Below are 14,927 nucleotides of genomic sequence, written 5' to 3'. Positions count from 1 at the left end.
GAATTGGTGAACATTAGAAACAGCAAACCAATTAGAATGTGGCAATAGCTATGTTCAGAATTGGATGTTGATTAAAATTGGCTCTGGTAATATGATGCTTTTTAATGAAACCATCATTGAATGGATTAGCAGGCACTTTCCTGGTTTTTGAGAAAGACACAAAATGCATGGGCGGGGGTGGGGTCTGGGTATGGGGACAATGACTATTTGGTCACGCTTTCCAGTCTTAATGCTAATCAATCTTCCCAGAGAGGTCTTTTGCTGGCAGTATGGATGAATGGCCTTTGAAAGCTTAACGGGAATTGATGCCATCTATCGATTACCATTTAAAGCACACCTTCCTAATTTCTAATCGTTTTTGAAGGTAAAATGCTTTCCAATGGAACGCGTATCTCTTATCAGAGGGTCCAAGTCTGGTGTCTTGATAGCCTAAGTGATCAATTACCTCATACAGCAACTTGATGCCGATTGGGATGCTGCTGAAGGTTGATACCAAAACCAGCTTGCCATGGAGCTGATTATGTGCTGACTACTCAGCAGATGGAAATCCCTGGCTTGCTGCCCTGAAACATGCGAATGATTTCATGCAGGCAGGGGATTATTCCGAGATAAGTTTCTGGGACTGCCATAGTGGTGAGGGTCAAGGCCAGCTTAGTTCCAAAAGGTCTTCATTGGTGGTTCCAATACTGGGCCCCTCTCCCTGGCTGGGGATTTTGATCTGCTTGGTAAACAGTGGTAGAAGTGAGAAAGGGATATCCAGAGCCATTGAGAATTCTTGAAAGTGTCCCAGAACTAATGCTTTCTTTTTTAGGGAATGAAAACAGTTTTTAGCTAATTGCTATAATTTTAAGAAAGGTACTCCTGGTTTCCCAGGAAGCAATTGGACAAAGCTCACGATAATACATGCAGAAATCTATTTCTTACTGATTTCTTGAAATAAGCTGGTTTTGAACCAACATCTATTTACCCTGGACTTGGAGGAAAGGTCAGTAATTAGACCCACCATCCAATAACTTGATTATTGGCTGGAGAGACTAAGTGTTTCCCTTTTACCTACTACATAAGTGGCTTCTGGATCATTGCTATAAGCAGTTTTACTGGCGATAGTAGCCGGCAGTGGTAATGTAAAGAATGGGCTCATTTTCTAATCACCATACTTTCCTGCTTGGGGCAACTAAAGCAACATTTGAGTTCTTAAACACTCCGCTGGTGGCCTTTCTTATAGTTCAGTTGGTATAGAACAAAGATCTTGATAGTTTATGTAAAAGTGGCTTGTCCATCCTATTTTCTTTCTATAATTTTCTGCTTCGATCTCCTTTCATCTTTCCTCTTGGCAGTGTTTATGCAGCTTTACTAACTTCTGCTCATGAACACCTTGCTGTTTCCCCACTAAGATCTGGCCGATGATGGGGTGGTGGGCGTGGAATAAGTGTACTCAAGAAATTTAAACAATTACCAGCCTCCCTGAAAATTGAATTATCAGCATGGATATGAATCCTTGAAACAAGCATAAAACATTTCAGTAGGAAACCATTGTCTAAAATAGAATGTGCAATTTGAGAGTTTCACTCCTCAGAGTCTTAGGCAGAGCCATGTACCTACCTTCTGTGAACTGCTGAGACATAATAAAATCATGCTTTCGTAAAAGCTAGAAAGGACAAGGCATATTATTTAGTTCAGTCCCCTCATTTCTCAAGCAAGGCGATGGAGGCTGACAGAAGTGAAATGACTTGCCCAAGGACAAACAATCCCTGTGTGGCAGGGGTGGGATTCAAACCTGGGAATTCGAGACTTGCGCTCTCAATATGCCCCTTGTAATGCTGCACACAAGTCTTAGTTGTCAACAACAACGAATTGGGTCACCAACCAAGCCGTGCTGTATTTAAGACGCTCTGCTTTGATAACATCCCCACACTTTCCCCACCCTCCTTTAAAACCCCTGTGAATTTGCCTTTGTGAGAAGACGATAAAATAAAAAGCAGCCGGCCCAATTCATGGCAAAGCACTTACTCGGAAAAATTCTTTTGTCGAACCGGAGTCCAGGGTCCCATACGCAATTTCCGTCTGCTTAGCTAAGTCTTCGGCACTCTCTATGGGAGAGACCATTCTCTCCACAGTCAGAAAAGCAGCGAGATTGGCAGTATAGGACGAAATGATGATCAGGGTGAAGAACCACCAAACCCCTCCGACAATGCGCCCGGACAGCGACCTACGAGACAAAACAAAGACCAATCCAGACCCGGAGGAGCCGAATTTCAGTTTTAAAAAATCCGTATCTTTATTTCTGGAAAGAGAAGTGGTTTCAGGATAGTTGACGTAGATGATGTCAGGGAATTAAAACACCAAACCAAAGTAACAAGTTCACAACATTCCATGTCATGACGACAGATGATGATGGTACATGGATAATGCTCTTTGGGCATTTATGGCTTGTAAAGCAGGATTTTTTTAAAATCCTAGGAAAGATATCTTTTTACCAGCTCCTGCTTACATGTAAGAACTGAACTTATCAGATTCTCTTCCCGTGTGAGCTCTCCCACCTCCTTTAAGGCCAGGGGTTCTCAGCCTGCACGGTAGGATCACCTGGGATCTTCATTAAAAAAATCTCATGCTCAGGCCTACCCAACACCAGTTAAATCAGAGCCTGGGAAGTGGGACCCAGACATACATTTTTTAAAGCTCACCAGGTGATTACGGGGTACAGCCAAGGCTGAGAACCACTGATGTAAGCTGATGTCATGGGAGAAACACAGAGTCAAAAAGCCTCACATATTTGAAGAGAAATGGGTCAGTGGAGGGGTACTCTTCACTCTGAGTTTAGTAAATTTAATAAAGACTTTGCCATTTTGTGGAGTTGGTCACCTGTGAGGCAAGGAGCCATGAGATAATATTTATTAGGATCTTAATAGAAGTGGCTAGTGGAGCTCAGGAGCTTAACTCCAGGGATCAAAACTTTCCCCTTTTACAAACTAAGCCTTAGCACACGGGACAGGCCTCAAGTGAAGTAGGGAACTATCTGTATAATAGAATCTGCCAGGCACTAAAAGGTTTGTTTCCACCCCTACCTCCCCCCACCCCCAATAACCAAACAAAACCATCCTCACCAGCCTGCCATAGAAATTCTTCGGATTGGAATCACCCTCTGTGTTTTCTTTAGAAGACTAGGTCAAAATGTTAACCAGTAACTTCAATAGAACCTATTATCACGTGATCTTGGATGAGCCAATCCAATTAGTAGAGAATGGGACAGAAGACGGGTGAGTTGTCACAGGGAAACATTTGGTTCTTTAAAGGTAGCCACGCCTTTGGCACTCCGTGGGGTGTTTGTGAACACGCAGACTCGGATATATCTGAGTGCTCAAGAACTTGAGTTTTGGACGCATCCCTGGTGATTGCAGTGGTCTGCAGACCAAGCTGAGGAATATTGTTCTCCTACCTCAATGATTCTCGACTCCGCCTGCACATCAATATCATCTGGGAAGCTTGAGATGAAAGAAAACAAAACATGCACAAAAATGCCTGGGCTCCACCCCAGACCAACTGAATCAGACCCTCCGGGGCCGGGGTTAGGCCGAAGCAGTAGCATATGTATAAAGCGCTGGTGCAGCCGGGATTGGGAGCAACGGTCCTGTACCGTGAATGCTGCCCAGGGAGAGGGTCTGTGGGGAGTCAGGGGCCAGGGAGGGCCCCGGATGCTCAGGGATGGGATGCGGCTTGGCTCGTTCAGAGGCAGCTTCGTCTCCTTCACAGTGTTGCTGAAGGCTGGCTCTGGCTGCAGAAATGAAAATCTGGTCCCTAGGTTTTATAAAACATCGCCACATTCTCTCTAGGCTAGTTCTCTCCGTGGCAGAGCTCCATCCTGATTAGGCTCTGCTCTCCCATGCCCAGAAAAGCTCGCAGGAAAAGAACCCACTCTGTCATGAAGGGAAGAATCGGCGCAGGAGCCTGGCACATCCCCAGGCTCTGTGGGAAAGAGGGCAGTTCTGGGCTGAAAGCCGGCAAATCAAGCTCGTCTCTGTTTGTACTGGCATTTGACCACTTCGAAGCAAATTTAAATTCCCGTGTCCCAAGATAAACTTTTATTAGCCTCTGGAAAATTCAGTTGTTTTTGACTTTACATTCTGGTCAAATAGTTTTGGCAGGTGTTTTGATAAATGGTGTTCTTTATTGATGAACTAAAACAAAGCTACTTGATTTTTTGAAGTCTGTCATTCCTATTGGTTCCTGGATGCTTAAAACCACCCTTCCTTCTTTATTTTTGAACACACTTTTTGCCTTTCAGATGTGAAAATCTGCTTTGCAACGGATTTCTCTAACTAAGGGTTATATTCTCTCAGTATCTCCTCTGGGAACATGTCCCTCTTAATCAGAAGAGGTAAAAACATTGGGATGAGGCAGAAAGAATGTGTCCAAATGCTAAACGTTTACAGGATATTTCAGTTAGGAATTTAGACCTTTATAGTCTTTCTTCATTGTTGCCATATATATTTAATTTATCCTCGACTGATCTGACTCTGGCAATAATTTTACCACATAAAAGATTAATATTTCAAAGTAGCATCTGTAGTAATAGGGTTATAAAAATGATAGCAATAATACCTAACCCTTACTGAGCCCTTCCAGACTGTTCTGATTGCTTTGGGTTCACATGGGTCAACTCTTTCAATCCTTCCTCTCTATGGTTAGGTACTATTTTTGCAGATTAGAAAACAGAGGCATTTTACAGATAAAGAAACTGAGGCATGGAGAGGCGAAATAGGAAATAAATAAACTATACTTAGAAAATAGGAAAGAAATACCCACATTTTGGTGCTACAAAACAGTCATAGTTCGTCTAAGAAAATCCAGAATGGTGTATACATTACAGATGATGCAATTTTCTGACAATAACTGAGAATTATAGTTGTAGGAAAAGCAAACATGTTTGGATAATTATTGTTTATTATCTGTTGTTCATTTGGAATGGAACTGGGGAAGCTATCCTTATTTGGAATGATGGGGTTTTCCTGAGACCAAGAGGAGAACTGATTTTGGAGTATTTCCAGAATCATGGTTTGGTATGGAAAGGGGTGTATTAAGCTGCTGCGAATACCAATGGCAGTTTATGCATTGTCTACTTGAAATGGGGAGAAAAATAAAGTAATTTATGGAAATTGCACTTGTGCCATTCTATCAAGGCTAATGGACTGCGTCTGTATGATCTAAAATCAAGCCTGCCCATGCTAATCTGGTTATTTGGCCACCATAATAGGTGACCCAGATAATCATGTGGTTGATCTGTAGGACTTAGCTGAGATTGGCTGTTGACATGACTGAAAATAAACCTAAATGCAAAATGGTCATTTTTGTGGCCTCTTGTATACATGGCTATTGACTCGGGCAACTGTGTGGTTAATATGATGATATTCCTATGTGCATGGAGAATTTTGGTGAATATTCACATAGAAATGGTATAATAGTATCCACAAGCCTCAGCAGAGATGGAAAAGGAGCTTCCTTGGAATCCGTGTGAAATGCACAAGGTTGCATTCAACATTCTCCCCTCAAGGCAGCAGTAGCTTTGACAAGAGTCTTGGTGGAATTTCTACCTCTTTCTTTCCTTTATGGCATGAATGCCTAAATCCTTTCACTGAGAAAAGGTACAGTGGAACTCACAGGGAAGAAGCTCTGTAAGAATTTTTACATTTCCCTTTTCTCATTAATGAAACTAGAGCCATTTAATAACCCACATTTCACACAGAGGCTATATAAAAAGTGACTGATGGGTCAGCCCCATGACATTTTTAAAAGGATCTATTAAAACAAGACAAGACTTTATAGTTGAGTTAAAAAGACCTGTCATTTTCCAGTTTCTTCCCCTCCATTAATGCAGCTTCAAAATGTTTAACATTCATTTCAAATAGTTTTGTTGCACAAGACAGATTTTGAGGTTGGCATAATGAAATGGCTATAAAATGCTGCACATTTAGTATTTATAAAAATGCATTATAAGGAGCATATCGTACCTTTTGAAGAAATGTAAGAGGAAGTGAATGAAAGTAGATTAGCAACAAGAGAAAAACGACATAAAACACCGCAAAATAATATACAACGCTCTTGTTATCTGTAATCATATGGAAGTAGAGTTTCCGAGTTAATAATAAAATGTATTTTATGACCTCGGGAATAATAATAAAAGTGAGCTATGTGCTATAACCTTCAGCCTGTAAGTAAATTTTGAAATCTGCACTTTACTAGCTTTGCAAGATCAAGAGCTGAAACTGTGACCACTTCTCTTGTGCACAAACTCTTCATCACACTCTCTCGCCCCATTCTTTCTTCCAAAGTATGTGTCTTTTCTACACTCTATTCAATGCCGATTCTATGACAGATTTTTAAAAAATGTGCAGAATAAGAAACCATCTCCCGAAGACTGAGAACTATGGCCTTCAGCCAGAAAAGTCATAAAGTGGTTGCAATAAAAATTCTGCTATTACATCATTAATTGATCCCCACATCACTACTACTTTGAAGAGAATTTGCAGTAGGATGAGACTCTGGTCAGACATCAGCAAAGGAAAGGCTATTGTTTAAAATGGAGCTCCCAAATCCTGTAGTCTTTGGTCCCATTCATTTCATACCCTTCGTGTCTTTTATTATTTGGCTTGTATTTTCCGTTTGACAAAAGGATCTGTATGTCAACTAACCTGGATAGATGCCCTGCCTGCTCCTCTCAAGTCTCTGATAATTTGCAGAATTAGAGAAGAGTAATGCCTTTGGAACAATATGCACACAGTAATCAGATTCAAGTTAGCGTGTCCCCTCCAGTTTCTCGGCTAGAATTCCCCCAATCCTCCCATTTTCAACTTAGTTAGCCCTCAGATGGCCCTGCAGCTTCGAAGAGAGTCAGCAGGGGGAGCATTTGTCTGGAAGGACTCGGACTTTGGACTGCTCAGCAAGGTTCTATCCAAATTTTACAAAGGAAATAAATGACAGATTTAAAAAATTGTAATCTTCTGTCAATATCAGTAAATCATTATAGAATATACAATCAAAACATTTGCACGAGGTGTAATCCTTAAGGAGGGTACTATATGGATTCAAGAAGGCAAGTTGTTGGTTATTTCTCATCAGGAATCAGCTATGTGGCACTGCCTACAATTTCAACTGTATTCCCAAGGAGTTTTAGGGACTCACATGCAAGTAAAATATTAACTGTTAGTATTTGTGAAATTAGGGTGGTGAAGAGCAGCCAGTTTAATAAGGAGGATGGCTATCCTTTACCGAGAACTTACTGTACGTATGCCAGGTACTATGCTTTACACTTCACGGATGAGGAACTGAGGCTTAGCCAGATTTAGTAACGTGCCCCAAGTTACACAACTCCTAAGCAGATTGCGAATCCAGTGAGACTAAATCCCGCACCCGCGTACTTAACCCCTACGTGCTACCTCCATCTGGCTACACCCACTGCCGATCTCCCCATCCCCCTCTGGCGCAAGAGGGTTGAGTGGAATCTCCTCATAATTTCTTCTCCCGACTGCCCCAAACAAATCAGTTTGTATATGGATATAACCTCAGCTGATCACCTTGATTAGCCTTTCTAAAGGCAATTCAGCCTCTAGCTGAATTGTTCACTCCGAACAACTGGAGTAGTTGAAAATATCAAACCTAATATTGACACGGGCTCTTTAAGCTTCTAAGCCCCTGACAATACCTTTATTTGATGGAAATACAATGACGCTCCGCATGCTGTCTCACTGCTGATTTCCCACTCTTTTACTCTGAGTGGACCCACACCCCGCAGCATTTTAAGTGCTCACTGCCTAAAACTTTCTTTAACAGCCCGGGTGCCGGCAGAGTTTCATCGGAGGTCGGGAGACTGGAAAATAGTCCTGGGCACGCACATGAGGAAAAGAATGGAACAAGCAAATGCACCTTCAGGTCGGGAGTGGGAGGCAGTGTGTGGTAGTGGGAACAGTTATACTGCTGGCTCTTAAAACCCCTTGATCCTGACTTCCACCACAGTATCTCTCTGCATAGGGTTCTTTTGTCTCTGTTGTGAAAAAAGCAGCATGAAGTGGAATGCCATAGGGTGTGGAGTTGGAGTTAGGTTTGAATACTGGCTCTGCCATTAGCTGTGTGACTGGGCCAATTATTTACCCCGAGCGCCACCTTCTTCAACTTAAAACCAAGCACATGGCGGCAGTGTTTGGAGGATTAAAATCCACAGGATAATGGAGGAAAAGTGCCCATACGCGGTGGGAGCTCAGCGAAGGCTGTTTCCCCTCTGTCCTTAGGACACAGAAGCAATTGGGTTAATTTATCTGACATCTCCTCCTGCTCTGATAATTGATAGTTCTACTTTAAAATGTTGTCTCTTATAATTCCTTGAATTGCTTCAGTTTTGGGAAAAGTCAGAGTGTACAATGCATGTTCACATTCGGCGCTTTCTGGAGAGTCTGCCTTCTAAGTGTGGCCATTAAACAGAAATAAAGTATAACACTGGCATTTGCTGTCAAGGCAACCATGAAGCTTAGAGCGCAACTATGTCACTATCAGGAATTTTGAAATCTGTTAGTAGAAAAGCACATTTCAGTGGAATTACTGTTATACAATTGAGCACAAATATATAACCAATAGAGCTCTCAAGACAAGGAGAAATACGTATGCTACAATGTATAAAATTTTATCAAAAGGCTTAAAGATATAATCTCCTTTGAAGGACACAAAAGACAATATTGAAAGAGGGATCATCCATTTGGTAGAAAATATACAGAGTAATAATTTATTACGCAAAAGCACAAAAGGGGGAATATTTGTTACTCTAGACTGGTGTTATTCCATAGCCTGTGGGTCCCACTGCTGGGTTGAGTTGCAACCAGCATTTAAAACAGCATGGCACGCTGTAAGGGTAATGTTTGGTGTGTGTATGGTATACATACATACACACACACACCGACTCATGATGGAAAATGTATTTCGTACTGAGGGACATGGTCAAAAAGTTTGAAAGCCATTGCTCTATATGACAGTATCTAGTGCAGTGTAATGATATATGTATCCTGGGAAACAAAAAAGGATTTGTAGCTTAAATTCTGCTACAAAAAAAAAAAAATCTATCCAGCTTGTCACTTTCAGGTCATCATCTTTAAGTTAGTACTTAATGAAGCAATATGCATAAATACTTCTAAAAACAGATAGCTTTTGAAGAGTCCTGTTTGAGTGTACAGAGTACTATGTAGCACTCCGGTGGGGATATCACAAATTTAGTTTTGAAAATTCACTTAGAGAAACCGATAAAATCTCTAGCCTTAATGACTCTTTAGCATTGCCTCAACACAGATTATCAGCCATGTTAAAAATCACTCAATTAAGGATTGTTCAGAACCCTCGTCTCTAAGTGAATGTTTTAAAAAAATAAGAAAAGAAAGAAACTAGCAAAATAAACGAACTCCCAGATGGTATCACAAAATGATACACATTATAAGCACAAAAGGAACAGGGAGTGAAATCATTTGGAGTATCTGACCAAGCAGATTGAGAGTGGCAAAAGGTATGACTTAGACAAAAGAAGCTTGCCCCATACGCGTTACATTAGAAATTTGAAGATGGTTACCCATGAGTTATGCTGCAAATCTTCATTTGAAATGTTTTGTGCTCCAGGTGGATAATCTTAAAATGAAGTATGCTGTAAAACCACAGTAGGTGACCTTCTGAGTCCTTATATTCTAAATGAAAATCCCCACATGTTTGTATAATGGACTCTAGTCAGTATTTGGATTAATGTTCAATTTTGCCAAAAGTACAACTTTTTATTTCAGAAAAATAAATAATAATATAATTTAAAAATAAATAAATAATCCCCCCCCCCCACCGATTTTAAAGATACCACATTTGCTTACAATATTTTATGATTATGAATTCACCACTGTTTTTGTTTAGGTGAATTACCACTAAAATAAGTGGGCGAGGTCCAGGACATTCACATTCAATATTTTCAATAGCTTCGCTGAGATAAAATTTGCATTTCATCAAATTCACCAATGTAAGTGTACAATGAATGAGTTTAGTCAACTTAAGAGTTGTGCAGCCATCGCCACAATCCAGTTTTGGAACATTTCCCTCACCCTGACAAGTTCCTTCATGCTCATTTGTGCTTAATCCTGACAGGGCCAAGACGAGAGTGAGACCAGTGAGGCTTTTACCCCCTGCACAAAATTTAGAGGGGTACCAAAATCTCATTAATCAAGATAAATAACATTTCAGTGCAATATTTTTAAGAAAATCAAGATTAATTCAAAAAAGCCATGATGAACAAATATCAGAATTTTAAATACTGAATTTGCCCCTTGTGCTTGCTGTACGCAGCCTTGCCTGCCTCAGCCTAATCTTCATCCTTCTTAGCTTCACTCTGCTCCCTCTAAGTCCCTAGAGACTTTCTGTCTCTATGGGTTTGCCTATCCTGGACAAATGGAACAATGCAATAAGGGACATTCAATAAATAGAATTCAATAAATGGAATCATATAATATGTGGCCTTTTGTGTCTGGCTTCTTTCATGTAGCATCATGTTTTCAAAGTTCATCCATGTTGTAGCATATCAGTAGCTTGTTCTTTTTAATTGCCAAATAGTATTCCATTGGATGGATATGCCACATTGTGTTCATCCATTCACTTGTTGATGGACATGTGGGTTGTTTCCACTTTTTGGTTTTTATAAAGCTCCTATGAACATTTATAAGTCTTTGTGTGATATAGGTTTTCTTTTCAGTAAATAAGTAGAATTGCCGTGTCATATTTTAAGTGTGTGTCTAACTATAAGAGTCTGTGGAACTGTCTTCCTATTTGGCGGTAGCATTTTGCATTCACCCTACTAATGGATAAGAGCTATAGTCATTCTGCATCCTCGCCACCACTTGGTACTGTCTTTTTTATTATAGCCATTCTAGAGGATATATAGAGGTATCTCACTGTGATTTTAATTTGCTTTTCCCCAATGACTAATGATGTTGAACATCTTTACATGTGATTATTAGCCATTTGTATATCTTCGTTGGGGAAAGGTCTATTCAAATATTTTGTCCGTCTTAAAAATTGGGTTGTCTTCTTTATAGTGAGTTGCAAGGAATCTTTATATATTCTGGATATAAGTCCTTTATCAGATGTATCATTTGCTAATATTTTCTCCCAGTCTGTGGCTTGTCTTTTCATTTTCTTAATGATATCTTTTGAAATGTTAAAGTTTTGAATTTTAATGAAGTCCAGTTTGTCAATTTTTAAAAAATGGATTGTTCTTTTTTGTGTTTTGAAAACTCTTTGTCCAATCCGAGATCATATAGACTTCCCCTTAGGTTTTCTTTTTTTTTTTCTCTTATGTTTTCTTTCAGTACTTTTGTAGTTTTAGTTATGAAACTTGGGCGAGATACTACAATGAATAGTTCTAGGCAGTCTAAGAGTGAAATGAAAAAGGTAGGACAGTGAAAGGGGAAAGTAGGAGGGCTTTTAAGAAGAGTTCTATATTCTTTCAAATTTTTTCTAGATCCCATCTCTAGACAAATGAGAAAATGTTTTAGCTCACTTAAGGAGGAAACCATGCCTGATTGATCTGATCAAGATTTAGTATTAGCTTTATCCAAATAATATTAATATTAGCTGATAATGCTGCCTTTATCCAGAGTCCAAATGTTTGCTATAATAGATATAACTATACAATACCATAGAAATGCATGAAGGACATTCAGAACAACACCAAAACACACTCACTTTATGGACGCAAGCAAACAAAATGGCTTGATGATAATTTGTTGTTGGATGGAATGTTAAATGAAAGAAATCTGGACTTGAGATGGGTGAATACCAGATGTACATGAATGGATCATGGCCACAGAATGCAAGGAGGCATTGGGTATGACATGGAAACAAACCTTGGAGAAATATCACATCCTTGCTGCATAAAGGCACCCAAGGAAAACCAAAGACTGTTAAATATTCCAAATTCATTTGGAGGGTCAGGAGGGCTTTGTGGATCACGAGGTTCTTCATTGTTGTCTTCCAAGTGCCATTCATAGGGGCTGAATCTGCTGACTAGGAAAAGAACTACGCTGACTCCAATGTAAGCAAAGACGATGCACATCCAGATTTCATAAGCCAAGGGATCCAGAAATGAGAATACACCTGGTTTTGACTTCTGAGGCTTCTTTATCATGATGGAAATGCCCAGGCTCATAAATGGCTTTGAGAAATCTATGACTTCTTCACGAACCAGGGTTATAGTGAGTGGAGCAACCGCTATATCAGCCCTCTGGAAAAAAAAATTTTGACTTTTAGAGACAGTATTTCCATTAGTCATTTGCTAGTTACTATACCTCTTTGGTGGAAATATAAACTCTTAGATCACTATAACCAATTGATCTGTCAATGCTTTGGTCAGAAAAGTAGTAGCATTCGATGGGTTCTAAAACGCTTTAACTGGATGGTAAGTAAGAAAAGGACACCGGTGGCCTTTTGTCCTTTGTGACCTATTGCCTTAGGGCAACCAACTCAATTTTTTTCTTTGATTTTTTTTTTTTTTTTGCTATCTTGCAACTCAACTTGTACTTCCTTGTGACAGATCACTGCTTAACTCTTTTAATTTTTTTAAAAGTAAGTTCTACACTTAACGTGGGGCTTGAACTCATGATCCTGAGATCAAGAGTCACATGCTCCACCGACTGAGCCAGTCAGGCGCCCCATCACTCCTTAACTCTTGTTTTCTTAAAGACTCATTTATTTATTTGAGAGGGGGGGGTGGGGAGGGGCAGAGGGAGAGGGAGAGATAGAATCTCAAGCGCACTCTGCGCTGAGTGCAGAGCCTAACGCAGGGCTCAATCCCATGACCCTGAGATCATGACCTGAGCTGAAACCAAGAGTCAGACACTTAACTGACTGAGCCACCCAGGCACCCCAACTCTTGTTTTTTTAATTTTAATTTTCATGCTCTTATGTCTTAGCTTCCTCACAAAACTGGGAGTTCTTGAGAAGCAAGCATATAGTCTACACTCCTTATACGTGCCTCCCTCCCCACCATGAGGGGCAACACAGGACTACAGTCCTCAGTTTAATACTTGAGTGTTTGCTATTATTCTTGAGTTATTTTCTCCAGAGAATGTCTATTAAAACATAGGTTCTTTAAAGGCAGGAACTCAATCTTCTGGGTTTTTTCTTTTTTTTTTTTATCTATCACTGCAGCACATCCTAAATAAAGAAACTCTGGATGCCTAGAAAATTAGTTGTTGACTATTGAATATAATCTATACAAACATGAAAGAATTCTGCATGGGCAATAACAAGGCTAAAGCAGTTCTTAGAATACATATTAATTTCTATAAGAAGCCATCATGTCTAGCGATAAATATCAGTGTAGCACTCACGCGTATTGGATCAATAAAATAAATGTGTCAGTAGTGCCCTGCATAATGGGCTCAGGCAAAGGCAGACAATGTTTTTGTATTAATCCCATGCAAAAAGGCATTAGGAATTTCTTTTCTTTTCTTTCTGGCACTAGGAATTTCTGCACTTATTTCTTTGGCCTTCCACAATTGTTCCTCTACCCCAGTAGTAGGTTTAGTATACTTTAGTCTGGAGCCAGGCCTTAAAATACACACCTAGAAAAATGCTTCTAAGGAAAGCCTTTTGGATGGTATATCAGATATGAAGTAAAAACACCAATTTTGGCGGGCTTGGGCGGCTCAGTCAGTTAAGTGCCTGACTCTTGATTTTGCCTCAGGTCATGATCTCAGGGACATTAGATCGAGCCCCGTGTCAGACTTCCTGCTGGGTGTGGAGCCTGCTTAAGATTCTCTCTGCCTCTCCCTCTACCCCTCCCCCTGCTTGCGCGTGCATGCGCACTCTCTCGCTATCTCAAAACAAAAAACAAAAACAAAAGGACCAATTTTGATAATTCTTTTTCTACATTAAATAGTTATACCTCAATATCCTTACCAGTGGGGAGAGGTGGAGGAGGAATGATGAAGTCTGAGATACAGGATGTTTTAAAAGAAATGTTTTACTACCTTGAGTCCCATATGGTGACTCAAACTGATTAAAAAACACATCTTAATTAATTTAAAGGGAAATTCAGATAATAAACAGCCAGCTAACATTTATTCAGTGCTTACTCTGTGTGTAAGCACCTTGTATATATTATCTTATTTAATTCTCTCAGCAAACTTAAGGTTGGTACATAATCATTCCCATGTTAAAGGAGAAACTGAGGTCTGGGATTAGAAGCCTGGTCTTCAGATTTCAGAACTCATGTCCTTTTATTCTTTCAGGTTTTTATTTAAATTCTAGTTACTTAACATACAGTATAATATTTGTTTCAGGAGTGATTCATCACTTATATATAACACCCAGTGCTCATCACATCATGTGCCCTCCTTAATGCTCATCACCCATTTAGCCCATCCCCCACCCACCACCCCTCCATCAACCCTCAGTTTGTTCTTTAGAGTTAAGAGTCTCTTATGGTTTGCCTCCCTCTCTTATTTTTTTATTCCTTCCCCTATATTCATCTGTTTTGTTTCTTAAATTCCACATGAGTGAAATTATATGGTATTTGTCTTTCTCTGACTTATTTCACTTAGCATAATACACTGTCACTCCATCCATGTTGTTGCAAAAGTCAAGATTTCATCCTTTTTTATGGTTCAGTAATATTCCATTGTGTATATATACCACCTCTTCCTGATCCATTCATCAGTCGATGGACATTTGGGCTCTTTCCAGAATTTGGCTATTGTGGACAATGCTGCTAGAACTCATGCTCTTAATCACCACAATGTTCAAACGCCATAGATATCTGCAGGTTTCTACTATACACTGTTTTTATGTACGGTAATCAACCCCTCTCAGATTCACTCCAGTGCATATTCAAGTGCCTATTCTGTGCCAAGCCCTACTCTTGG

General features: G+C 39.9%; 1 protein-coding gene across 1 annotated transcript in view; it reads right to left on the bottom strand.

Moving 5' to 3' along the window:
- GRIA3 (glutamate ionotropic receptor AMPA type subunit 3) overlaps positions 1–14,927 on the bottom strand; it is a 276,653-nt gene that overhangs the window by 55,463 nt on the left and 206,263 nt on the right. Inside the window, exons 11-12 of the mRNA XM_054509090.2 lie at positions 11,907–12,283; positions 2,011–2,209 (exon numbers count right to left, since the gene is read on the bottom strand). Of these exons, the coding sequence (XP_054365065.1) occupies positions 2,011–2,209; positions 11,907–12,283 (576 nt within the window). The remainder of the gene's footprint in view (positions 1–2,010; positions 2,210–11,906; positions 12,284–14,927) is intronic.

This window comes from Mirounga angustirostris, unplaced genomic scaffold, assembly GCF_029215605.1.
Source record: "Mirounga angustirostris isolate CCGP_5_RB_7025 unplaced genomic scaffold, mMirAng1.0.hap1 SCAF_11, whole genome shotgun sequence".
NCBI lineage: Eukaryota > Metazoa > Chordata > Mammalia > Carnivora > Phocidae > Mirounga > Mirounga angustirostris.
The sequence above is the reverse complement of the archived record's forward strand: the minus strand, read 5'-3'. Positions and strand labels throughout refer to the sequence as shown.